Below are 27,553 nucleotides of genomic sequence, written 5' to 3' on the forward strand. Positions count from 1 at the left end.
CCCCTTCAAACGCGAGCACCCTTTCCCGCGCTCTTCAAAGGTACACACACACGCTAAACTTAACCCGGCGGAATATAATCTCGGGTGCCCGTTACGTCACTCCCTTTATTCCGACCCCCTCGTTTCCCTTCCCCCCTCTTTTACACCGTACCGATTGTGCGGGGGTGGGGAGATACTGGGGGGTAAAGAGCTATTGACTCTTAGCGTCGCTAGCTTCTCTAGCGTTCCTCCGTCTTTCGGGGCCCTGAAAACTGGGCTCGAGCGACCCGGAGTAACTCTAAAACTCGTCGTTTGGTGGCGAATGGCTATTCTCAATTTCGGGAAGTAAAAATAGTAAAACGCCTTCGCGTCCTCTACCGGCGGGTTTGGGCTCTACAAAAGCGACTACAAAAAGAGACGCCAGGCGTTCTCGGCTCGCCCGCAACTCTGGCTGCCGTTTGTGGGCATCCACCCTGTTTTACAGTCGCGTATTAATACGCCGCGGTCGGGGAAAAAATAAGGATCGGAACGGAAGAAAAAAAGCAATGGCGGTGTCGTTGGCGAACGGATTGTGTCTGTTTGTTTGATGAAAGACGGTCGCTCGTTCTTCGTCCGCCAACAAGGATTACCGGCGACTTTTGGGACAGGCCTTGGACATCGCGAGGGCGACTCGGCGCCGGGGTGTGTGTTCGCGGCGCTGATTCCGCGGCGAGAGCGACGGAGGGAAACGCGCCGTTTTTAGGCTTAGCGCGTGGTATGCTGACGCGCCGCGCCTCGGCCCGGACGCCGCGCCAGTGGGCCATCTCCGAGGAAGGCGCCGCCGGGGGCGAGCCATGCTGAAGTCTCGCGCACGACGCTACCAATATGGCGAGTGCCCAACGAGACCACTGGTCCTACGTAGTCTTGCACTCTCTCCTTCTCAGTTTGGTGCTTTGCAAGAAAGGAACTTTTGCTGACAAAAACAAATACTGTGAGTGTCTACGCTTTAGCACGCTTCTCTGACCTCTCTCTCCTCTCTCGTATACTCATCCTCTCTCCCTCCCTACTCTCTTACGTGTGTGTCTCGTGGACCTGGGGGACCATTATATTTTTTTGGGGCCATCCGGGTACTCTCATTTTGATAGAATGAGGAACCGCGTGGGTAGAAATCATTCCCAATTATGTGGATTTTGTGTACGTCAGAGAAATGTCAATCTATTTGGAAATAGCGTTATTACAAAGTCGTTTTTGTTTGGGAAGTGTCAAGGAGTAACGTGTGTTTGAAGACGCGACGTTAGGTTTATTGACCTTCCGATCAAACACGGTAATTTGGGTAAAGTCCCAGTTACTCACAGCCCTCGTGACCGCCGCTAATCAATATTATTCCAATTGCTTTTATTTGTTAGTCAAACCGATTTCCGAACGTTTTCCAGGGTAAATACAAACGGTTTAATCCATATATAGAGGCGTTAATTCGAGAAATATTCAAATTTTGGTTCCTTCATAATTGATCCCGTCATGCGGTAGAATCGCGAAAAGAGAAATTAAACTATTGTCTGCCAAATTTAATTTTTAACTCTCGTTTCTTTTATACGGAATTTATTTCATTTTTCGCCCGATATTAGTTAAACTTTTTATCGCTCAAAAACTATCGTAATGATAAAACGAAAACTTTTCCCAACTCGAAACTTTTATTATTAATTTCGGGCAATATAAGCTCTAAAATAACAAGAATAAAAAGCGCGCTCTAAAACTCATTACCTTGGTATTATGGAATAAGCTTTTAAAAACTTGGGCGTAATTTTTACACCTGCCTTATCGTGTCTGTTGAGGTTTAACTGATATTGCGCCAGTAATGAAAACGTACTCTTATCTCGACCATTTAAAAAATCTAATAACAATAAAAAAAACACGCGATGGGTGAACCAAAGAGAGAAAATTACCCTGGGAAAAAAATGACAAAAAATAAATAAAACAGAAGCTAGCAAAATTCTGTTGAATTTGTTTCTTTAAGCCGTGGGCAAATTTTATTATCAATCTGTACTACCTTTTTTAATATGAAAGTTTCGTTTCATACCCGTTTTCTCGGTTTGGAGGGCTTAAAACGTCCGCGTAAGCTGACAGCGCCGTTGAAAGGCTGGAAACGGGTTATAGCCTGGCGATAGAAAGAGTTAGGGACGAAAGCGTCGCGCCCACTATCAGGCTGGACTGTCCTCGTAAGCGGAGCTTATTTTCCAAAATACCCAGTTGGACTTCTAACACGTTAGCCAACATTGAAGGGGTCGGAGCTGGCGGGAAAGCCTGTATTTCGGGGGGAACTGGATGGGGCGGAGTGTAGCGAAGGAGGTGGGGGGAGGGTGGATTTGGCAGTAGAGGCAACCCAGGGAAGCTGGGTTTACCCCGACCCCCTCCCGCTCTCTTGGTCACTGCCGCCCTATGGTGGCTTTTATTGATTCCAGCGCGGCGAAAGAAGCGACTGGAAAGCGGGTATTCTACAAGCGGCGGGAAGGCTTCGTCTTTGCACCCGGTGCTGTGCGGGGAAGAGGGAATCGCAGGCCCGATTGGAGACGCCGAATTATACATTTCTTTTTTTTTTTCAGCGAGATCTTTAATTTTATTTTGAATGGGGAGGGAGGCTACTACATTTTGCCTCATCTTTTCTTATCTCATCTCTCGCCAGCTCCTCTTCTCCATATATATATATATATATATATATATATATATATATATATATATATTTATATTTATATATATATATGGAGAAGAGGATATATATATATATATATATATATATATATATTTATATATATATATTTATACAGGTTATACCGACGTAATTTTTGGGTTGATATCATGTCCTGAATTTCTAACAATCTTGGTAATTTCATTTCTCAGATTTAAGAACCTAAGGCTTTAGACGATTGCTATTTTCAAGTGCCAATTGATAGTTGATTGAAATTATGACAAAATAATATTTAGATAGATTTGTACGTATAATAAAATAATTGTTATTTATTTAAATAAATAATAATGAACAACATTTATTAAAGTTGCGAATATAACTTCAATTTAATATCTTTAAACACTTTGCTAAACGGAAATTTGATATTAAATTTTCATTATCCGCTAAATAAAATTAATATAAATATAAATGTTTAATCATAATTAGTGTAATTATCCGTTTGAAATAAATAAATTACAACGGCTAATCTCTAAAAATTGATTAAATAATAATATCTGGATAATCTAATCGCTCAACCAATTAAGAAATAAATGAAATAGTGAGTATCCTGTGCATTTGACAGAACTCTTCTATTTATTTTTCATCTTACCCCTTCGTCTTGGCCACCCCCCTCTTACAATTGTTAGTGCGAGTAGGCGTGGATGTCTCGCCGGCGCCACGGTTTCACAGACACACGCGTCCGCTCAGTATTTCTCTGGTTCGGGGCGGGGGGGGGGGGTCCCCGGCTTTCTTTTGTCTACAGGCGCACTTAGAGCTTTTTTTGTTCCTTTAATCCCCCCACCCCCCGTTTCGAGACTCCGCGCTTTAAAGGGTTTATGGTCTATTTCTCCCTTTTTCTTCATTCTTGAGGAACCCTTCCCGAAATTCTCCTTTTGCCGTTCTTCTCCTGACAACTCCCTAACGTCTCGGTCACCGTACGCTGACGTATACGGGATATTTCCCCGTTATGGAGTTGCGTGACAGTCTCCGCGAATCGGTCCCGGCTATCTATCCCGTTACCAGTCGATAAGAATCAATACCCGAGACCAGAGGTACCCCACCTCTCCGTCTCCCTCCCCCCGATACGTCCCCCTTAGTTCTTTACGGGTGGTAGAAGGGGCCACCCCCCCCTCGTATGCCCCAAAGCTAACCGCCATTAACTAGACTGTTCTCTTTTTGTTTATTGATTTGTTTTAAAGTTGGGGTCCTTTTCGCGGAGCGCTGGGAAATATGGCGGGGGTATCGCCTTTTTTTATTCGTTTCTTATTTTTTACAGTTGCTTATCACTATCTGGCATCTCCCTGTTCGAAAATTGGAAAACGCGGGGGTGCTACGTTTTTAGAATGTTATTTGTATCGCCGTATATTATACCTGTCTTGGTAAATATTTTATAAATAGTTTTTCTGATCGTTACATTTTTTGTCTTTACTTTGTAGTTTTTGTTTAGTTAGGGGTTTTATTAAGGTTAAGGGGTTACAGAATTATTTTAAAAATTCCACCCGAATTTCTCTACCTACCAATCATTATTTGCTGGTGATATCTTGGAAGATGAATACTACGCATCATGGAATAGAAAATGATATTCTCCCGATACGGGCTCCCCGATCTCTCTAAGGCCACTCAAACCTTTGGACACACGATTTTTAGCGCCATCCCATGACAGCCAGAGCAACTACTTTTATTTTGGAATTTCGTTTGCTAGTTGTTTTAAACTTTGGAATTTTGAATTTCTCAGGCAGTAACGGATTTTAGTGGCGTGAGAACCCCGAGCGGATTTTAATAGTGGAAAGAAATTCAATATGAGTGTTTAAATAGTTTAAGGGGGAAGAATACAGTAAAAGCCTCTTTTTCGTTCAAGCTGAACGTTTCTGTTTTAACAATTACACAATTATATTATATTTTTCTTATTAGGATGAACCTTCCTTAGTGCTTAAAATAATTTTTGATAATTCAAATATTAATAGTTAACGAGATATAAGGTCCTAACTAAAGGGTAGTTTGGGCGCTTGCCCAACTTGTTTAGCTCCGGGGTTTCGAATTAAAACGTAATAACTTAATTACTTTTAAATTTAAAATTGTAAAAATTATTTTAGTCACTAAACAAAAGGCTGTTCTACACTTAAATATTAATTTTATAAGATAAAATACAAAATTAAAAGAGCTCAGCTTGAAATAGCGCGAAAGTAGACAATGGCCACTGTAGTCTTCCCCCTTAAGTAGAATGCGTTTTTATGGGAATTAACTAATGGGGAAATACTGCTGCTTTGATAATTGTCCTAGTGATGATAATAATATCACTTTTTACCCAGTTCCTAAACCTGGTAGGAATGATAATTAATAATCCGTTAAAAACAAATAAACATTCCCACATGTCCCACACTCCCAGCCCGATTAAAAGAACCAATACGGAAATTTTTTAAAAGTTGCAAATTTTCCTAGGTGATATTGGTACGATTTTGTGCTGGGCCTCCGAGAACGGACCTGGGCCCTGGTAAAATAAAAATCTCGTTTGTTGAAATACGGGCCCTTATACTGCACGGGCCCTGGTAATTGGTACCGGCTTCCCCCCTTTTCTTGTCGGACCTAATTTTGTGAACCTTTAAGCGAACCTTTAAGGTAGATCTTACAAAAATATTTATTAAAATTAGCAAAAATTTTAAAATTGTCAGGTAAATTATCATGAAATAGTCTCATGAAAATACGGGAATTTCAATGTTTTGGCAACACTGCTAAGTTATTTTCCCTTCTAACGTCGAAATAATATTTCCACTTTTAAAACTACCCAAAAGATGCCTTTTAGCATGCATATATTAATATATATTTTATATGATATATAATGTATTAATTAAATGAAAAGAGACTTAAAACGGTTTTAAAATTCACAATTTATTTATTTAGAAAATCCAACTTTCGGAATTTCTAAATAAATAATTTGTGAATTTTAAAACCGTTTTAAGTCTCTTTTCATTTAGTTTTTCACAATGTGCTTCTCTTCACTTCTAATGTATTAATAATAATTATGTATTAATTCACTCTAAAACCGCAGGTAGAAACGGAAAAGTTTAAAATACTAGTGGAAAAATACAAATTACTTGATTAGTTGATATTATTGAATAAATCTACAAACCAAAACCATTCCCGAATTAGGATCTACAGCTTTCCAATTTAAAGTTTGAAAGGAAGTTTTCGAAATGAAAAGTCTATCTTGGTGGAAAATTAACAGACTTTGACCACGGTTTATTAAACATTCACGGAAGTCTATTAAATTATGCAGAATTTAATTATCAAATTGGGCCGTTATAATCGTCTAAAGTAGCCAGTCTCTATAGCGACGCTTTGAATCTAAATATCCAAAGAACAGAATGTCCATTCCTTATTTCTTTTTGATCCTTCTAGTAGCGAGCCCCTCCCTCTTATTTACGATTATCACCGAAGAGGCCCCGTGTCCAGAGCGTCCGCTATTTATAGTCCAAATGGACAGCGGCTGGACAGCGCTATTAAAGGGGGCAGCAATGGGAAGCGATAATTTTCAGCGCCGTTTCACCTCTAGGCTATTATTACCGGTAAGGGATTCCCAATTCGCCTTGATATTCAGATAGCGCGAGAGAGGTAAGGACATCGCGTGTTTGTTGGACTTTAGCATTTTGAATTATGACCCCCCCCCCCCCGGAGGTAGGACTCTTTGAGAGAGGAAGAGCTGGAAAATTAGCCATTTGTTCTGAAGGCTATTCCCAGTTGACTCTTTAACCAGGGGTATTCATTTACCGGGCGGTCATCCTATGAAAAAGAAAAGTCCAAACTCTGCCAATCATTTTCTACATTCGCCTCCACCCCCCCCTACGTTGAAAACGCCTATTATATGATAATGACGATGCAACTGTAATTTTATTTTGGTCCGTGAAACGGGCGACAGTAGGTGTAGGAGTGTGACATATTTACATTTAATTATTTCATTTAATTTCTTAGCCGGGTTATTTCAGTCTTGTTTTTACTAGTTAAATATAATTTTAAAGCTTATTTATTTTACAAATAAAATACTGAACTGGAATTTAAAATGGCCACTTGGTGCTTTTAGACAGCTGCTAAATAATGCACATTGTAAATAACGTTATAGTTTAAAATTGGAAAAGTGGTAGATAATGGTAAATAATATGTCCATTAACTTTGACAGTATTTCAAAACTTAAACCTACGTTTATGCCACCTTTAGCTCGCGTGGCATGAAAGGCTTGCCACCTCCCTTCTACGCATTGTAACCCGGTCACCTGTTTAAGGCATTATAAGTTGCTAGATGACTTGGGTCTAAGGTGGTGCCTCGAGTATTAGCCTAGCTGATTATATTTTTTTTATTAAGATATAGAACAAACTTGTAGAGTCATGAAAATAAAGTTCAAGAGCTTCTACAGTTCATATATTCGTTTTTTTACTGATTTTCTTGATGTCACATGTTATTATACAATATAAAACAATATTTACCGGTTTGGCACAATATTCCAGAAATGTGGTGTTCGATATTGCAAACATTTTTTCGGTAAAGGGAAACCGAGGGCAAACCTCATCTAACTTACAAACTCAACGCGGAAGGAGTGGTTCCGAATTTTCACCCTCTTGCTGCGAGGTGAAAGTGCTAACCTCTCCGCCAGCCCACCCTAATGTCTTTAGCTCGTTATCGGTGGTTTTGTATTTGGGTGGAAACATTTATCAATTATCTCAGATGGGCGGATGCAATTGGAATAAAGGGTTTTTTGTTTATGATTGCAATGCATTAGCTTATTTGTCCAAGCTTACATTTGTTTCGCACTGTTACGGGGAAGAAAACTCGGAACAACTCCTTCTGCGTTGAGTTTGCAAGTTCTCTCCCCACTGGTTTAAGGGGTTTTCCCCCGAGTTCTTCGGTTTCCCCTTCCATAAAAACTTGTCTAGGTTAACGGTAATAGTTAGTGTAGGGAGCTGTTGGCTCGATCTCGTGGCATGCAGGGCTTGCCACCACCCTCCTACGCATTGTAACCCGGCCACCTGAATTAAGGGCTTCAAAAGTCGCATGATGACTTAGGCCTAAGGTGGTGCCTTGGGTATTAGCCTAGCTGATTATTATTATTATTATTATTATATTATATTATTTACTAGTATTAGTAACGAAATCCAATTTCTGTTTCGAACAATAATGGAATTTTATCTACTTTAAACCAATTTCTTCGCAATGAGAGGGAAAGGGTATTAGGTATCCTTAATGGAGTCGTTGCTGAAGTTGTCTGTAATTGTTTCGATGGCGAGAGGACCAGGAAGACGGTCCAGTCTGTTTGTTCGAGAGCGGGGGAGGCTTTCAATGATATTTGCCGATTTCTAGGGGGTTCCGTAGTCGCTGCAGCCAGGTGATTGCGCGCGATGGCCGCCTTAGCCCGTAGCATTTAGCGCTGAAAGAAAAAGTAATTGCAATTCCCTCGCGTTCTTAAGCTCATTATTAGCGAATTAAGGCTACAACCCAGCGCTACCGAAGGAAGGGACTGTTGTATTTTTTCGCTTTTTGTTTTTCTCCACTAGATGGCGCGAAAGAGGCGAGAGATCCCTTTGGCATTCTTCGCGGTCAAGACCCCGTTTCCATGGATAAGCCTTTATCCCCTTCGCCACCCCCTCCCCCGTCGTAAACTAGGATTAGATACCCCTCAACCCCCGTGCTTATTTTAAGGGTAATTAACTTTTCACTTATCTACGGTACTAAGAAAGCGCATCGCTGTTAATACGTTTTTAGACCATCTTTTTAATTAATATTTGGTATGTGTGACTTATTTTAAACATAGACTAAGAAAGGTTTCACAAGGACATCCCGCGCGGAGAGCTCTCCGCCTTTCCGAGAGCATAAAAGCATGCGAAACCTTTCTTAGTCTAAGTATAGGCTTAAGAAACAGCTGTGAGGATTTCGCAACTTCCATACAACTACCAACCACATGTTTATATTTTAGTCCTTCAATTTATATGGTCTCTGTTCGGTCAGTTCTAAGTCCATGCTTTAGTCTTTGGTTTGCCCTAGCGGTGAGACTTTTCACGAATTAAATTTTACCCGCGGGATGTCCTTGTGAAACCTTTCTTAGTCTATGTTTTAAAGTTACCAACGGCGACGTCATTACCTTTCGTTTAAAGGTCGACTACATAGTTGTTCGGTTTACTCTTTTCACTGGAAGTTGGCTGGCTGGATGGCACATGAGCTATGCAGGTATTTTATATAAATTATATTAAATAATGTATATTTTGTATAAATTATGTTAAATAATGTACATTTTCTATAAATTATATTAAATAACGCATATTTTGTATAAATTATGTTAAATAATGTACATTTTCTATAAATTATATTAAATAACGCATATTTTGTATAAATTATATTAAATAATGTACATTTTCTATAAATTATATTAAATATTGAACATTTTGTATAAATAATATTAAATAATGTACATTTTGTATAAATTATATTAAATAATGTACATTTGGTATAAATTATATTAAATAATGTACATTTTGTATAAATTATATTAAATAATGTACATTTTGTATAAATTATACAATTTAAAAATTATCATTTATGTACATTTTGTATAAATTATACAATATAAAAATTATCATTTATGTACATTTTGTATAAATTATACAATATAAAAATTATCATTTATGTACATTTTGTATAAATTATACAATATAAAAATTATCATTTATGTACATTTTGTATAAATTATACAATATAAAAATTATCATTTATGTACATTTTGTATAAATTATACAATATAAAAATTATCATTTATGTACATTTTGTATAAATTATATCAATTTATATACATTTTTAATCTGTATATATATATTATTATTATTTAAATAAGTGACATAAATTTGTGACTATAAATATGTTGGTTAATCTTTGCCCTCTTTGATAAATGGCGCACTCTAGTTTGTTTGTAGGCGAAATATATCTAAAAAACGTGTATGTCGACTTAGTTTCCCTTAATTAGAAGTATAGACAGGGATAATTTATGGCACACCTAGAAGAACTTAGGGTCGCATTTGCTAGTCTTTTATTATGCAGCAACACGAACGCTGTCTTTTTTTCCATCCCCTGGCCTTTCCTCTTCTCATCCCTAATTTGCATAAATATTCGCTTAAGATGCCTTAATCAAAAAATCCCTCCTGATTTATCGTCGATACTATCTGACCCTTTCTTAATTGGCGACACTCGCCAATGTTAAAAATAGAAAAATAAAACTTCTTTTTCATTTCTTTTATTTAAATTTTTACATAATTTATCGCTCAATTTACGCTGTTATTTTTATAAAATAAATCTTAAAATGAGCCGATTTTGTCGCAATCTTAATTTGTAAATTAGAGACGAAGAAGAAGCTTTGGGATTGCGTGTAGTTGATGGTTGTATTTGGATGATGAATGTGTTAAAGAGTGTTTGGTTCCTTAAAGAGAGGCCATTGAATATAACGCCTAGCCAGTCTGGCCCAAGTCCATTAATTTATCTTATTGCTACGGACAAAATGGCCATTTATTGAAGTTGGATCGCAGACATAGACTCTCTCAGAACTTTTCTTATTTGTATTTTGTCTACGGCTTAGATTTCTTTCTTGTATCCGCAAAAACCGACTATGCCGTATATACCTTTATATTAAATAACGCAACTAGTTGGTTTTTTTCGGTACTTGTTTTGAAATATAAACTACTTTATTGACCATTATTTTCCGAGTCTGGCTTTTTTGTTTATTTTTCACCGCTTGACTCCTGGTCTATTGTATTCTTTCATTGTCATTTATAAGTGTTGGCGATATCTAGGGAATTATTATTATTGTGGCTTCTTTGAACCTTTAGACGTTTCCCGTTATTATTAAAATATTATTATATATATATATATATTGCCTTAAGAAAGTCATCGTGATCGGAAGATAAACTGGGGTTTTGTCTTTTTTGAGAAATATTTGACCACGAATGTTACACACATTCCAAAAGTGACATAATGACCAAAAGTGTGACCTTAGACCAAGAAACACAGGGACGTCGCACGGTAGATATTTCGCGCCCGAAGCTTCGTTGCGGCTGCCTATTTCCTATTTATCTCGCACTGTGTCGCTAGTAGCGAAGGTGAGTCAATTTTTATTGGCTATTTGAGTCACGTGCGCAACCCTACAATCTGTCAGCACGTGGCCTGCAACAGCGTGGCTCCAACAAACGAAATTTCTGGTACGTTTTTTAATATTTGCGTCCCGAAAATATTAAAAAAATATAAAATAATTTAAAAATATGTAACTCTTTGCTGATTTTTTTTTCAAGTTTTTTTAAAAAACATTATTTTTATCTCTCGTGGATGGCGCCTATTGACTATCTGTATCACCTAGCCCCCCTGTCCCTACCGCAGCCGCAACAATGCCCCGCCGAAAAATAAAGCGTTGGGTATGCTATGAGCGAGACGTCCCTGTGTTTCTTGGTCTAAGGTGTGACAATCCCTGTGCTTTCGTATGCTAAAGGTTTAATGAATGCTCGACTCGAGATCGACCACATAAAAGACTATTTATTGTCGCCTTTCTGGATCTTTTTTGGTCTATGGTATTATATCGTAGGTAGATGGCGATAGCGTCTCCACAGAACGACGAAAAATCAAAAAATACACTAACTTTGACCAGTGCTACTTAGTTCCTCCGTTCCTCACTACGAGGCGTTATTTGTTGGTTTTAACTTCCTTCCCTCCCCAAGGCATACTTTCCCTTCTCCCCTCCCAACTTGTATTTCGCTCGTAACATTCATTCAAAAATAGGTCCGATTGACACACTTTTGGTAATTATGTCACTTTTGCACAATCAGTATATGTTCAATTGTTTCTATCTGTGTTCTTGAGCAAGTTCGCATTTAGGCTGGATGTGTAAGCTGACAGAATTGTAACGATACAGCACCCTTATTTCGTACGTTGAATGAGAATTATGTATCATATATATTTTAGGAGAAAAGTACTCTATACTGCTAAAGTAATTCGCTTGAAACATGTATCTTCGCTAGCTTCGAAGGAAAAATATTGCATGATTAATACATCATAAAACTAAGACTATTACATTGCGAAATTTTTTAATTTTTATATCATTTGTCTGTAAACATTCTAATGATAGAACCTGATGTTACGAATATGTACCGAATTATAACCAGATAATTACGCGTATTTTAAAATAAGGGTTAATTAAATAAATTACATATTCATATATTTTATATTAAAAGGTATCTGAAAAGCATATTTAAAATCAGAAGAGTTAAATTAATAAAATTGAGTTCAGAAAAGGTGCGGTGGCGGAGTGGTTAGCATTTTCGCCTCGCAGCAAGAGGAGCCGGGTTCGATCTCAGTTTGTGGCACTGGGTGGAACCACTCCTTCCGCGTTGAGTTTGCAAGTGTTCTCGATCCCACTGATTTAAAGGGTTTTCGCCCGCGCTCTTCGGTTTCCCCTTCCATAAAAACTTGTTGAGGTTAACGGTAATAGTTGGTGTAGGGAGCTGTTGGTCCGCGTGGTATGAGGGGCTGGCCACCACCCTCCCACGCATTGTAACCCGGCCACCTGAATTAATGGCTTTAAACATTAAAAGTCGCTAGATGACTTAGTCCTAAGGTAGTGCCTTGGGTATTAGCCTAGCTGATTATTAAATGTTAGCTTCTAAATTAGTCTTTGCGGAGCCGTACCTAGCCCAAATGGCGCCCCGAGAACCTTAGGTAGAAATTTTTAATTTTTAAATATCCAATTTAAATGAAAATCTTTGATTTTGCGCCCCTAAAATTTTGGCACCCTGGGCCACTGCCCCGCTCGCCCTACTCAAGGGATGGTTCTGAGTCTTTGACCCGCGCAAAAACTTGTAACGCATAACTGTAAACAAAGATAATTTAAACTTCGTACCCTAGATTCGAATACTGAGAGCTTTCCCATTCACGGTTTTGTTACGAAGCGTTTACCCTCTTCCGGCACGTGACCTCAGAAAAATCGGCTCCATCGGTTGCGGTAAGGCGCCATATTTAGGCCTAGGTTTGTTTTATTTAAAACAAGAGTATTTATAGAAACACGCTTAATTGTAAATCATATATTTCCAATAAAAACTTACTTTAACAAATGGTAATTCTGGTGCTTGAATATCTTCTTTAGGTAATGATGCCAATCTTGAAGAATTTTCTAAAATTTCCGGCAAATATTCCTTAAGAATGTCGATGTTAAACACGAGCCCTATTAAAATGGTAAATGAATTTGAATGAACTATTAAGTTTAGTCAAATTATGCTTGAATCGCTTGTAAGATTTGAAACTTTTTTAGTGCTATAATTGTGGTCCATCATGTTTTAAAACTTCGAGTTGAACGCAAAACGCGTCAAATTACGCACCGCAACTTCCAAAAAAAAAATTAGTTTATATCCCTAGATGGCAGTAGTGCGCCACCATTGGAGCGAATTTTTTCTGAGTTCCGGCGGGAAGTGGGTAAACGCTATCGGCAACGCGCGAGAGAGTGATTTCGAATCTAGGGTACGAAGTTTAAATTATCTTTGCTGTAAATAAATAAGTTATTGTTTCAAGTTAAAATTTCTACGCTGTGATTTTATCACGACAATAACGAACTGTACCTTTACTTCACATTCCCAGTGAACAGGGCGGATTAGTTGTTAATGATCCTTTAATTAAGCGCCGTTATCGTTATTGGGAACATACGATTCGAGTCACCTTTCAAATAGCGTCTTTAAAGCGTTACACCGGATGATGACATTAAGAGGGATGACATTAAGAGGGGGCGCTAAGTCGACATTCCATCCCCCCTTTTCTCCAGTCCAATGGACATTTCAAACCCTTCCAACTTCATTTCTCCTTAGTCGTGTCCGGTTTTTTAGCCCTCCCCCCCCCCCCCCTATGGATGATCAAAAGAGCTCTAGCTTAGAAAGAAAGCTTCTATTATGTCGTTGGCTGCTCTCTCTAGTTGCCCCCGAAAAAGAGTGAGTTACCCCTTCGTCTCCAATTCCGTCAATTTTTTCCACCTCCTTAGTCGATATATAAAGAAGAATGGTTTTTTTATTTACTTTCTAAGGAAAGCGTCGGACCCCCGATGGCCACCGACGAAAAGGGGGTCATTTCGCGAGGGTGGGATTTCTGAAGAGAGAAATCATTATTAATAGGCAACTACTCCATTAAAGAGGACCAGAGACAGAGGGGGGAGTTAAATAATTTCTCAAAGCGGTTCTTATACCCCCACCCCCTACACCGTATTACTCCGCGTGGTACTATTTTTAGGTCTTCCGTAATGAAATATTTCAAGGCTCTTTCCCTCCTGGTCGCGTGTCCTGTTTAGTCCATTACGAAGGAAGCTCGAGTCCAGAGTCGGCCGGACCATTTCTCAAGCCCACGCTACCCTCTCCAATGTCCCCTCGCTTGATCATCGTTTCCCTCTTGATCATTGGATGCTCTCTCTGTCTCTCTCTCTCTCTCTCTCTCCCCTCGGTGTTCTATTAAAGGGAGGGTCGCCGACTTCCATATGGCCCGCTAGTGGGGGGAAATTATGAAGCACCATGAACGATTTGGGAGCTCCCAGAGAATGGACTCGACAGACAGTGGGGGAAAATTGATTTTTTTTTGTTGTTGGTGGGGTTTATGCTATCTTTCTTTGCGAGTGTCCGGTAATTGGGGATGATTTTATCGAGGACACGTGTTCTCGTTTTTGGTGAAAAAGATCGTTGACCGTTGTTGGATTTAAATCAGTTTACATTAGATGTAAATGTAGTTAAAAACGTTGGTACGAAAAGTTTAATCAGGATCTTTTTATGGAGAGGTCAGTGTACTCGCGGTTTTTTAAGCAATTCGTTGGTCAGTTTCAGCGTTGAACTCGTTCACTTGTTTATTAAACAAGTGGTCAAAGGCAATATATACTCTTGCGCTTAAGTAGCCATTTACATTCATAGATGATATTTAAATATTAATTTAACTCTTAAGGAGAACTGTCACCACCCTAAAATTGGTTAAAAACCATTTAAATGGATAGAGGACGTCCGAAAATGGTTATACAAAACATTTCATGTTAATATTACCAGTATTTGATTTATTATAAGCAGCCAAATTTCGTGTTTTATCCCACCCGACTCGAGAATCTCAGAACCACTTGGTTGAACCTACCCGCAGCGCCATCTCGTAAACGAAATATTTTTTCCCCGGTTTTGTCGTTTTTCGGTCGGAACTGTCGTCTGCTACGACATTCTCCTTGGCTTTTTAACCTAGTTACATTGGTAGATTGTAGTTAATCGTGCTTTTAAAATGCCTTACACGCCGCCCTTTCTCAAATTTTTGCCGCTTCATTCTTTTGGCGCTGCACGTAGGTTCAACCGCGATTTCTGAAATTTTTGGAGCCGTTTGATGTAGGTTGCAAAAAAAGTAGCGTAAATTTTTAAATACTTTTCCAATAACTATAAAATTTCAGGGACGTAATTATTAATATTTTTTCTTTATTTCCGTAAAAAAACCTCGCAAATTTTGGTTTCGGTGACAGTTCTCCTTTAATTTTAAATTATTATTTAGATATAACCCAAATTATATAATTAATTATATTATCCCACCAATATAATTATTTTTACACCTTGATTATCTTTCTTAATTGAAACAGATGTTTTAGTGTACAATAAATATTAAGGTTAAATTGATAGTAGTGTATTATATAAAAATAATATTAGTTGCACTAACAGTCTCTAGATGGCGTGTCGATACACAAGTATTTTCCATTCTGGGTACTTCCATGGATTAAAAAACGTTTTTTTAATTCTTAATTTTAATTTAATGCTAATTTAATTTTTAATTTTAATTTAATACTAATTTAATTCTTAATTTTAATTTAATACTAATTAAATTCTTAATTTTAGTTAAATATTAATGTAATTATTAATTTTAATTTAACACTAATTTAATTCTTAATTTCAATTTTATACTAATTTAATTCTTAGTTTTATTTTAATATTAATGTAATTCTTAATTTTAATATAATTCGTAATTTTAATTTAATTTAATAATAATATAATTAGTAATTTTAATTTAATTCAATAATAATATAATTAGTAATTTTAATTTAATTTAATAATAATATAATTAGTAATTTTAATTTAATTTAATAATAATATAATTAGTAATTTTAATTTAATTTAATAATAATATAATTAGTAATTTTAATTTAATTTAATAATAATATAATTAGTAATTTTAATTTAATTTAATAATAATATAATTAGTAATTTTAATTTAATTTAATAATAATATAATTAGTAATTTTAATTTAATTTAATAATAATATAATTAGTAATTTTAATTTAATTTAATAATAATATAATTAGTAATTTTAATTTAATTTAATAATAATATAATTAGTAATTTTAATTTAATTTAATAATAATATAATTAGTAATTTTAATTTAATTTAATAATAATATAATTAGTAATTTTAATTTAATTTAATAATAATATAATTAGTAATTTTAATTTAATTTAATAATAATATAATTAGTAATTTTAATTTAATTTAATAATAATATAATTCGTAATTTTAATTTAATTTAATAATAATATAATTAGTAATTTTAATTTAATTTAATAATAATATAATTAGTAATTTTAATTTAATAATAACAATTTTGATTTAATAGTAACATAATTTTAATTTAATTATAACATAATTTTAATTTAATAATAACATAATTTTAATTTAAAATAATATAATTTTAATATTAATTTAATTAAGCTTAGAAGTTTAACCTCTAGCCTTACTAGATAGAGGAGTCCGTATTCCTAAAACAGACAGCGACGAAGCATTTTCTATACTCCCCCTCTATAACCCTTTGAATAGGCCCTTCAATCAAAATAAAATAAGCTATGCTGACTGAACTTGTTTTTTTGTAGCTCATTTGTCACGAAGCTCAGTTCAAATTAGGCTTAAAAACAGGTTTCTTCGTCGAATCTACTCTTATGTCCAGGGCTTTTCGTAGTAAAACGTCATCGCAACTGCAATATCAAAACAAGAAGGACAATGTTACTTTATTAAAACTTTTGGTTATGGTAGCTACCATAGATATATGAAATATTATAGATCCACAATTCTACGAGGGACTGATACGGAAGTAACAGCTAGCAGACAACGCGTATCTTCTGGAGCCATCCTTCCACCAAAAGAAAAATAAATGACACGTGACTTCAACTCCAAGTTACTATAGGGCTATCAACATTATTAGGCCTACTCTACCGTGTTTTTTTTTTCAAATACTAATTTGGGTCACCGATATATGGCACTATTACGTAGCGTATCCAGAAAATATTTTCCAAATACTAATTTGGGTCACCGATATATGGCACTATTACGTAGCGCATCCAGAAAATATTTTCCAAATACTAATTTGGGTCACTGATAGATGGCACTATTACGTAGCGCATCCAGAAAATATTTTCCAAATACTAATTTGGGTCACTGATAGATGGCACTATTACGTAGCGCATCCAGAAAATATTTTTCAAATACTAATTTGGGTCACTGATAGATGGCACTATTACGTAGCGCATCCAGAAAATATTTTTCAAATACTAATTTGGGTCACTGATAGATGGCACTGTTACGTAGCGCATCCAGAAAATATTTTTCAAATACTAATTTGGGTCACTGATGGATGGCACTATTACGTAGCGCATCCAGAAAATATTTTTCAAATACTAATTTGGGTCACTGATAGATGGCACTATTACGTAGCGCATCCAAAAAATATTTTCCAAATACTAATTTGGGTAAGTGATAGATGGCACTATTACGTAGCGCCTCCAGAAAATATTTTCCAAATGCTAATTTTGGTCACCACTATTACGTAGCGCATCCAGAAAATATTTTCCAAACACTACTTTTGGTCCCCAATAGATGACACTATTACGTAGCGCATCCAGATAATATTTTCCAAATATTAATTTTGGTCACCGATAGATGGCACTATTAGGTAGCGCATCCAGAAAATATGGGTATTATGCTAGATGTCTCTTCCGTGTTCTTCCCACGGGCCCGTATGCTATTTCATATATCTATGGTAGCAAACAAAACGAAATTGGTCCCTTCATCAGAGTATAATTCCGGAGCCATCTATAACGCAGCGCCCACAAAAAGGAAATCCTAGACTAGAGTAGATGGGCGTAAGATATCTGGAGAGTCTTGGGACGCGTCATCTTGTTCGCTTGTCTCTCGCTATTGGCGTGGCTTGGTGTTGAAGTAGACAGCCTGGTTTTGTAGTCTTCATTTTATTTTTTCCTTCCTTCGCTGGCCGTGTACGACGGGATTCCACTTTATCGGCGTCGGGCATGTCCTTAACGACCTTCAGCCCCCTCAGCCTCCTTTTCGGCGTTTTCCCTGCAAATCGCCGCGCGAGACATTAACCGGGGGGGAGAGGGAGGTGGAGGTTAAGCGGGAAAGCGCTATAGAGCCCAGGCACTCGCTCCTCTCACCCGACAGCGCGCCGTCACGCTACGGAGAGCGATTTGTACCTTACGCCAAAGTGTCCCGTAACCTCTCGACTGTCCCATAGACAAAAAGTTTTTCCAAGACGATTATGAAAGCGGAAGATGACAGAGTGAATTTTCTCCCTCCGTCCTCTCACTCTGCTTTTGCTGAAAATATATTTTTTTCTCGGCAACTGCAGGGTGTCCCGCGTGTCCACGGATAAGGCGCTGAGCGGCAGACGCTCGCTTTCTTCTGGTTTTATTTTGGGGATGGGAACTTGGGTTTTAAAGGGTTTTGGGATTATTTAGTAATGACATGCCGATGAATTCGTAATTATTTTACTATTAGCTTATTTTTTTTTAAATTATTTCAAGTACGTAGAAAACTAGTTTATTTAGGGGCATTAACCACATCCCAGTTTACTAGGAGTTGAAACCAGGGGCGGACCGTTAACGTTGGGGGCCCTGGTTAGTTGTGGCGATTCGTTCCCCATTTTGTCAAAAATGTTTTTTTTACCCTTTTTTAATTTTAAATATAAATATAAATATAAATTTAAATTTTTGACCGTGAAGGGGCCCTTTGGATGATTGTCTTTGTGTCAAATTATACTTTAAAATTAAATCAACTTCATCTGAATTTCTAAAAATACCACCTGATTTTTGTAAAAAAATACAGCGAAAATAAATTCATAGAAAAATAAAAATCCATTGAATATCACTATCCATTTATCTGAACGTCGTTGTTGAAACAATATCATTTGCGAACTAAAATTCCCGTATTAAACGGGTGAAGCTTTCGTTGCATTATAATATTACACGTAATAACACTCACGAGTATAATTTAAGCATTGACGTATATTGACTTTCAGTTGTCAAATTCTTTTTTTCCTCCCCTACATATTTAGATATGTTTCATTTTATTCAAACGTGATTACACTTCGTTTATATAAACGGTAAACCGTGTTCAATTGGATCGCATGAAAGCGGCTTAGATCAGAACTGTTTTTTTTACAAATTATTTGAATGGGAATCCGATAAAATATACTGTCTTGTTTGTCGCCATTATTATATTTTCGAAAATAATAGGTTGACGAAACAAAACGAAAAACACGGCACTCGGATGTTTTCCTCGACTTAAAATCAATAGGGCAATATGTGCCTCCGCTTTCTTCCCACTCTCTCACGTCACTCCCTAGTACCAGAAGCGTATAATATCTCTCTTACGAGATAAGTATAAATCTATAAATAATATATTCTATAGGCGGATTAGCGGGGTTGTTCAAAATGCTTTTTTATTCCAAATGCAAATTGCAAAATGTTTTCTCCGTAACTCAAAATGTTAAATTTAAATTCAAAATACTGTCTCCATAACTCAAAATGCAAAATTTTAAATTCAAAATACTTTCTCCATAACTCAAAATGCAAAATTTTAAATTCAAAATACTTTCTCCATAACTCAAAATGCTAAATTTAAATTCAAAAAACTTTCTCCATAACTCAAAATGCAAAATTTTAAATTCAAAATACTTTCTCCATAACTCAAAATGCAAAATTTTAAATTCAAAATACTTTCTCCATAACTCAAAATGCTAAATTTAAATTCAAAATACTTTCTCCATAACTCAAAATGCAAAATTTTAAATTCAAAATACTTTCTCCATAACTCAAAATGCAAAATTTTAAATTCAAAATACTTTCTCCATAACTCAAAATGCTAAATTTAAATTCAAAATACTTTCTCCATAACTCAAAATGCAAAATTTTAAATTCAAAATACTTTCTCCATAACTCAAAATGCAAAATTTTAAATTCAAAATACTTTCTCCATAACTCAAAATGCTAAATTTTAAATTCAAAATACTTTCTCCATAACTCAAAATGCAAAATTTTAAATTCAAAATATTTCTCCATAACTCAAAATGCAAAATTTTAAATTCAAAATACTTTCTCCATAACTCAAAATGCAAAATTTTAAATTCAAAATACTTTCTCCATAACTCAAAATGCAAAATTTTAAATTCAAAATGTTTTCTCCGTAACTCAAAATGTTAAATTTAAATTCAAAATACTGTCTCCATAACTCAAAATGCAAAATTTTAAATTCAAAATACTTTCTCCATAACTCAAAATGCAAAATTTTAAATTCAAAATACTTTCTCCATAACTCAAAATGCAAAATTTTAAATTCAAAATACTTTCTCCATAACTCAAAATGCAAAATTTTAAATTCAAAATACTTTCTCCATAACTCAAAATGCAAAATTTTAAATTCAAAATACATTCTCCATAACTCAAAATGCAAAATTTTAAATTCAAAATACTTTCTCCATAACTCAAAATGCAAAATACAAAATCCATTGTGAAAATTGGATTTTCTAAATGCAAAATGTAAAATTTAAAATGGCTTTTGCAGCTCAAAATAAAAATACAAAATGCATTGTGAAAATTGGATTTTCTAAATGCAAAATGTAAAATTTAAAATGGTTTTTGCAGCTTAAAATAAAAATATAAAATGCAAAATGTTTTTACAAATTAACAGTAATTATTAATAAATAATTAGTTATTAATTATAATAGTTACTTATTAATTATAATAATTAGTAATTATTTATTATTATTAATTATAGTCCAAGAGCCCATGACAAAATAAGCATGTGATAAGGTACACGGTGGGTCAAGGTATTTTTTAATTAGGTTAGTGATTTGTAACAAAGAACTGTTTGTCTTACGGGTCAAAGTGGGGGCTTTCCGGAAATACGAACCACGTGACGTCACTTCCGGTGATATTGAAAATTGATATAACCTGATATTGGTATCATTCGATTGGTCTCAACGTGCTCTTAACAAATATCGCTAAATTAACCTTCAAATCTGAACCAAACGGCGTATAAGACTAAAAAAGTAATTTTGTCTTATACATGTAAATTTGGGAGGGGCTCGAAATTAGTATCTTGACCCATCGTGTACCTTATCACATCCTTATTTTGTCATGGGCTCTTGGATTATTAGTAATTAATAATAATTCCAAACCATCCTCGGAGCCAGCGTGGGAAATAAAGCGGTGGCACTGTACGAATGTTTGTCTGCTTTTGAGTAAGTGAGTAACTGAGTACCGCCATCTATGATTACTTGAGAGTAACTAGCAGACGAAATTTCTCTACAAGAGCTGCGATGATGGTACTAGAGTAAAAACATTTTGAAAATGTTTTTCCACATATCAAACCCACAAAAATACAAAATGTAAAATGCAAAATAGTTTTTCTAATTCAAAATTCAAACTGGAAAATGGTATTTTGCATTTTGCATTTTGCAAAATGAATTTTCAACAACTCTGCGGATTTGAACACGCTGTAAATTTTTAGAATTGATGCCACGAGTCTCATTTTTGTGGTCTCTAGGGTTATTTCTGTCGTAAACTTCTTATTATAAACTTCTGATAGAAATAACAGTTGCGTGGGTAGTTGGAAAAGGGTGACTGCGATGTATTCGGGGAGCGCTAAATATTATATATTTCTGGTATTACAAATCCCAGCGTTCTCCATGGCGACCGGCTCAAAGTTCGTACGTCTACAGAGCACTATTTTTATTGCGTTAAATTCGCTCTAAAATTTAATGATATTGTACGGAGGTGAAAAGTCAAACATTTTAAAAGGTAATAAAATTTTAATACGAAAGGTAAATCGGTAGTCGGTGCCTAAAATCAATGGCTGACCTAATTATAATTTTCCCAATATTATTAATTATTTATTACAATTAGTATGTTAGTATTATTAATAATAATTAATTATAATTAGTATGTTAGTATTATTAATAATAATTAATTATAATTAGTATGTTATTATAATTATTATTAATTAATTATAAATAGTATGTTAGTATTATTAATATTAATAATTAATTATAATTATTACGTTAATATTATTAATATTAATAATTAATTGATTAATTATTTTAATAATTAATTATAATTAATTAATTAATTAATTATAATTATTATTTTAATATTATTAAAATTAATTATTAATTATAATTAGTATTTTAACATTATTAATATTCATAATTAATTATCATTTATATTATTAATACTAACAATTAATTATAATTTTTATTATTAATACTAACAATTAATTATAATTTTTATTATTAATACTAACAATTAATTATCATTTATATTATTAATACTAACAATTAATTATCATTTATATTATTAATACTAACAATGAATTATCATTTATATTATTAATACTAACAATTAATTATCATTTATATTATTAATACTAATAATTAATTACCATTTATATTATTAATACTAACAATTAATTATCATTTATATTATTAATACTAATAATTAATTACCATTTATATTATTAATACTAACAATTAATTATCATTTATATTATTAATACTAATAATTCATTTTCATTAATATTATCATAAGTGTATAATATTTTACATAAGTGTGACACTTCCTATTCTCCACATGCAAAAGTTATACTGAGAACTATTCACAAGACAGACTGCATTACGGGCTTCGTAACGCGTCACACGTAGCCTTTGACAGCGCCTCGCTAGGGAGAGATTTTCTTCTTGTGATGACATCACTCCGTTACTAGCTCTCAGTAATATATTCCCCAAAGCGACAAACTTATGGAATAATATTATAGACTTATGACATTATTCATGCTAAAATACATTTTAATTGATATGTTAGTATTAAAAATTCATTTTAATTGATATGTTAGTATTAAAAATTCATTTTAATTGATATGTTACTATTTAAAATTCATTTTAATTGATATGTTACTATTAAAAATTCATTTTAATTGATATGTTACTATTAAAAATTCATTTTAATTGATATGTTACTATTAAAAATTCATTTTAATTGATATGTTACTATTAAAAATTCATTTTAATTGATATGTTACTATTAAAAATTCATTTTAATTGATATGTTACTATTAAAAATTCATTTTAATTGATATGTTACTATTAAAAATTTATTTTAATTGATATGTTACTATTAAAAATTCATTTTAATTGATATGTTACTATTAAAAATTCGTTTTAATTGATATGTTACTATTAAAAATTCATTTTAATTGATATGTTACTATTAAAAATTCATTTTAATTGATATGTTACTATTAAAAATTCATTTTAATTCATATTTTAATATTAATAGTTAATGATCAATAATATTTTATTGTTCAATTGGTCATTGTTTATCTAATATATAAAGATGTATGTATAAAATCTCATGGTACCCTGACTGTGGTTTTCGACGGTTACGGTCGGCAAAACAACTTTAATTTAATAATTAGGTTATACAAATTGGCATATTTCCGCGGGAAATACCGGGTACCCCAGCTAGATACTACACTGTGACCTTAGCCAAAAGTCTGAGTTTCTTAGTTCTTTATTCATACACACGAATAAATCTTAAATTGATGCAATTGTCTTAAAAGCCTTCTTCTATAGACACTAGGCCTATAATAAAAGGTAAATTATTATGAAGTCAACGTATAATTGGTAAATACTGTAAATAACCAGTTGGTTACATTGGGTACGGTGCCACGCGTGGAGACAGTTATTGCAGCGTTCTTTTTTTTATATGAATGTGAAGGACAAAGACTGTAGCTTTATGTAGTCTTTGGTGAAGGAGTTACACCACTGGCGTTGTTCTTTGATTATACCATGGATTAAACACTAAAGGGTGTATCACGGGCTAGCTTCCTAAGGCAAAGTCCTCGTTAGCTAGGTGTTATTTATTGTTGGCCCTCAAGGGGTCGGAGTGTGCAATAACTGGTGGCTGTACCGGGGAGTCGGGGTCCGGCTCTTGTAACCCGTAAGGGCGGTGGCGCACTGGGAGATGTTAGCTCCGTCCAAAGGGTCCTATCTCCGACCTCCGACTTCGGTCAGGTGTGGGCTGGATACTGGGCTTCGGCCCAGGCTAATGGAGAGGGGCCGGGCAAACTGGCCGCCTCGGCGGATTGAGTAGCCTGCTGTGGGGCTGCGGGCCTCCGTATGAGGGCACGGCGGACCCATCTCCTGGCCTTTTGGGCTCCCACCGGGATCTCCGGTGCCAGCTGTGCCGGGTTATGCGGGCTGCTGTGTGCCCGCCGTTCCCCTTTAGGAGCTCTCTCCAAAGGGCTTGGCTCCCTGCCTTTGTAGGTGGGGTGTCGGCCGGAGTTGCTAGAGCATCCGTTCTCTATCCCACTGCTGTGTGCGAAGTGGCGGGCTGGTCGTCCCATTGTTGCACCTTCTGCTGGGTTGAGCGGCTTGCGTCGAGGGTGCGACCATCAGTAGTGGGGTTCTGCTACCCATGCTGGTTTTGTCACCTGTCCGGGCTTGTGGACGCTGGCGTAGGGCATTCTGATGATAGGCCTCCGGTGGTGTGGTTCTTTTCTCACCGGTACACCGGGCTATAAATTCTGACAACATGTTATTTATTGTTATTCTTCTATCCGGGGGCACCGGAAATGAGTTTGCAGCGCCATCTGTTATTTAATACCGTGATTTTTAGAATTCGTCTGCAATTTTATGATACCATTATTTATTTAAAAGCACGTGGATTTGTTTGCTATGGATAGCGCGGAGAGAAAAATAAGTTTCCGTTTTTTACACACAATCCTAAGGATTTGTGTGTATTAGTCTCACGTACAGTGTAGCCGTTGCCGCCGATGGCGCCGTGTCACGCATACCTCTTCAACGGTTATAACTAGAAGAGTCAATGATATCTCGTTCAAAAGTACATATATTACCATTGATAGCCTTTCATAAAGTTTTCAAATCGGAGCCCAAGAAGTTGGGAATTTGCCCAATTTACTATTTTCGGTGATTTCCTTTATGTGGTAGATATTTTGTTTAAAATTAAGTCCGATAACGTTAAAAAAAATATTATTGGATAGGTTAGGATTCAGCGGACCTACAACTTCGGTCATATCAGTAAATATTAAATTTAAGTATAGTTTTCAGGGTAATTTACGGGACCCCAGTTTTCGTGGTTTTATATTTCCGATTTTCATGAAAGTTATATTTTTGAATAGCTGTGGTTTACATATAACCTAGAATTGTAAAAACGTTCCTTAAATTTAATTCTAAGTAAGGTTTTTTGGGCAGCGTATACGGACCCCCGCAATTTCCAACATTGTAAATCCGCGTGTTTATAGAGGTCTACGCGCCCGTTTCCCTCTGGCGTTTTTCAAGGCCGTTCAGAGTGGGCCGCGCTTTCAACGTATGACCAGAAGTAACAATTAAGTATGACACTGATCTACCTAGTCTTCGGCGTATGACCAGAAGTAATAAGTGTGACACTCAACGTAACAAATAAGTGTGATCAGAAGTAACAAATAAGTGTGACCGAAGTAACAAATAAGTGTGATAAGAAGTAACAAATAAGTATGAAACTAATCGAACTAGTCTTTGTCGTATAACCAGAAGAAATAAGTGTGACACTCAACGGCTGACTAGTAGTAACAAATAAGTGTTATCAGAAGTAAAAAATAAGAGTTACACTGATCGAAGGTATCTTCGATGCTTTCAAAGTATGACTAGAAGTAACAAATAAGTGTAAATTTGTATATATGTGGACCGTGGATATATTTTGGTTGTGATAACGGCGCTGCAGGTTGCTGTGAATAGCTCAAACAAACTTAACACATTAGGAGGATTGTGTGTATTCTGACCGTCGTACGTCTTGTTCGGACTCGCGCGGGCTATAGGTGGCGACGTGACAGGGCAATTGTGTTTTTTCGCCCGTGGAACATCCTTTAGTGTTTAATCCATGATTGTACAAATATTCTTAGTCCCCCGGGAAATATTAGTCTGTAATAATAAAGGCGTTAAAAATTGTGAAAATATTTTGACAAACATGACGTCATGTAGAATCAAACCAATATTGTGAAAATGCCTGTTATACTTAAAAAAGTTGTTGTCTTATATTTTTCTAAAATTTCAACAGAAATTTTCCTACTTATTTCCTGTGAATCCGCTAAATATCCTATTTTCGTATAAAATAGTTATCCCGCTAATAATGATCGTGTACAATTGCAGACCACACTTCAACGTTGTGCGTGAGGGAACGCTACCACCCATTGTACAAAAAGATCGACGGGGCGGTTCTGACGTCGGAGTCGGAAGACAACCTGGATTGCGTCATCACTTTTCAGACGGACTCCATTTTGCAGAAATTCATGCTCAGATTCGAGAGGCTAGCGCTCGATTGCTACGACCATCTCTTCATCTTCGACGGAGCTCACGCCTTTGGCAATTATCGAGTTAGTGCCGTTTCTTTTCTGCTTTTCGTACAGTTCGGGATTTTTTTTTCAAAAATCAATTTTGTTTTGTGATTTAAATCGATTTTTTACACATAATCCTAAAGGTTTTGTGTGTACTGGGCCCACGAATAGTGTAGCCGATGCCGCCGCTGCCGCCGATGCTGCCGTATTCCACATAACTCTCCTAGAATTAGATTTAGAAGGGCCTGGGAAATCTTAAGGGGGAAGACTACAGTAAAAGCCTCTTTTTCGTTCAAGCTGAACGTTTCTGTTTTAAGAATTACATAATTATATTTTTCTTATTAGGCTGAACCTTCCTCTAGTACTTAAAATAGTTTTGATAATTATAATATTAATAGTTGACGAAATATAAGGTCCTAACTAAAGGGTAGTTTGGACGCTTGCACAACTTGTTTAGCTCCGGGGGTCCGAATTAAAACGTAATAATTAACTTTATTACTTTTAAATTTAAAATTGTAAAAATTATTTAAGTCACTAAACAAGAGGCTGTTCTACACTTAAACATTAAGTTAAAATACAAAATTAAAAGAGTTCAGCTTGAAATAGTGCGAAAGTAGACAATGGCCACTATAGTCTTCCCCCTTAAACGAAAGGAAATATCATGCCCTCGTTAGCCCGCTATGAATTTTGGAGATCGGGGGCCCACGCGTTGGTCGATCGGGGCCCACAAGTTGGTTATTTCCCATTTTAGTGCTTTTTGGCGATTTTCGACTTCAAATCTACATAGTTTTTTTTAATTAATACCAATTTGATCATTTCTGAACTACGTTTTCGGTCGCATTTAGAAATTTTCATTTTAAGTGAGATTTCTGGCCAGTTCGCGGGACCTCATAACCCGCGTACGCACTATTGTGATATTTCAATTTCGTACCAATTGATACAGGCACCATCTACCTTCAAAAAACGTTTGCGTTTCACTACCTTATTTCCAAAACCAGGTAAGTCGAAAAATTCATTTTCGATAAAATTCCTCCAAATGATTGAAAAATTTACCAAATTTAAATTAATATTTAAAATATATTAATATATCGGGGGATAGTTTGTACTTAAATGTCTGTGAAATCTTGTTGATTTTGAAAAAA

At 35.4% G+C, this 27,553-nt stretch overlaps 1 protein-coding gene across 2 annotated transcripts in view; it reads left to right on the forward strand.

Annotated features, from left to right (window-relative positions):
• The first annotated feature begins 423 nt into the window (after nt 1-423).
• The window catches only part of LOC149927170 (uncharacterized), a 53,468-nt gene continuing 26,338 nt past the window's right edge, over nt 424-27,553 (forward strand). For both annotated transcript variants that reach the window (XM_090159203.1, XM_090159204.1), the window contains exons 1-2: nt 424-949; nt 26,227-26,450. In XM_090159203.1, the coding sequence (XP_090015329.1) occupies nt 844-949; nt 26,227-26,450 (330 nt within the window). In that variant the 5' untranslated portion in view covers nt 424-843. The remainder of the gene's footprint in view (nt 950-26,226; nt 26,451-27,553) is intronic.

Source organism: Leiobunum rupestre, chromosome 9, assembly GCF_980474605.1.
Source record: "Leiobunum rupestre chromosome 9, qqLeiRupe1.1.hap1, whole genome shotgun sequence".
Lineage (NCBI taxonomy): Eukaryota > Metazoa > Arthropoda > Arachnida > Opiliones > Sclerosomatidae > Leiobunum > Leiobunum rupestre.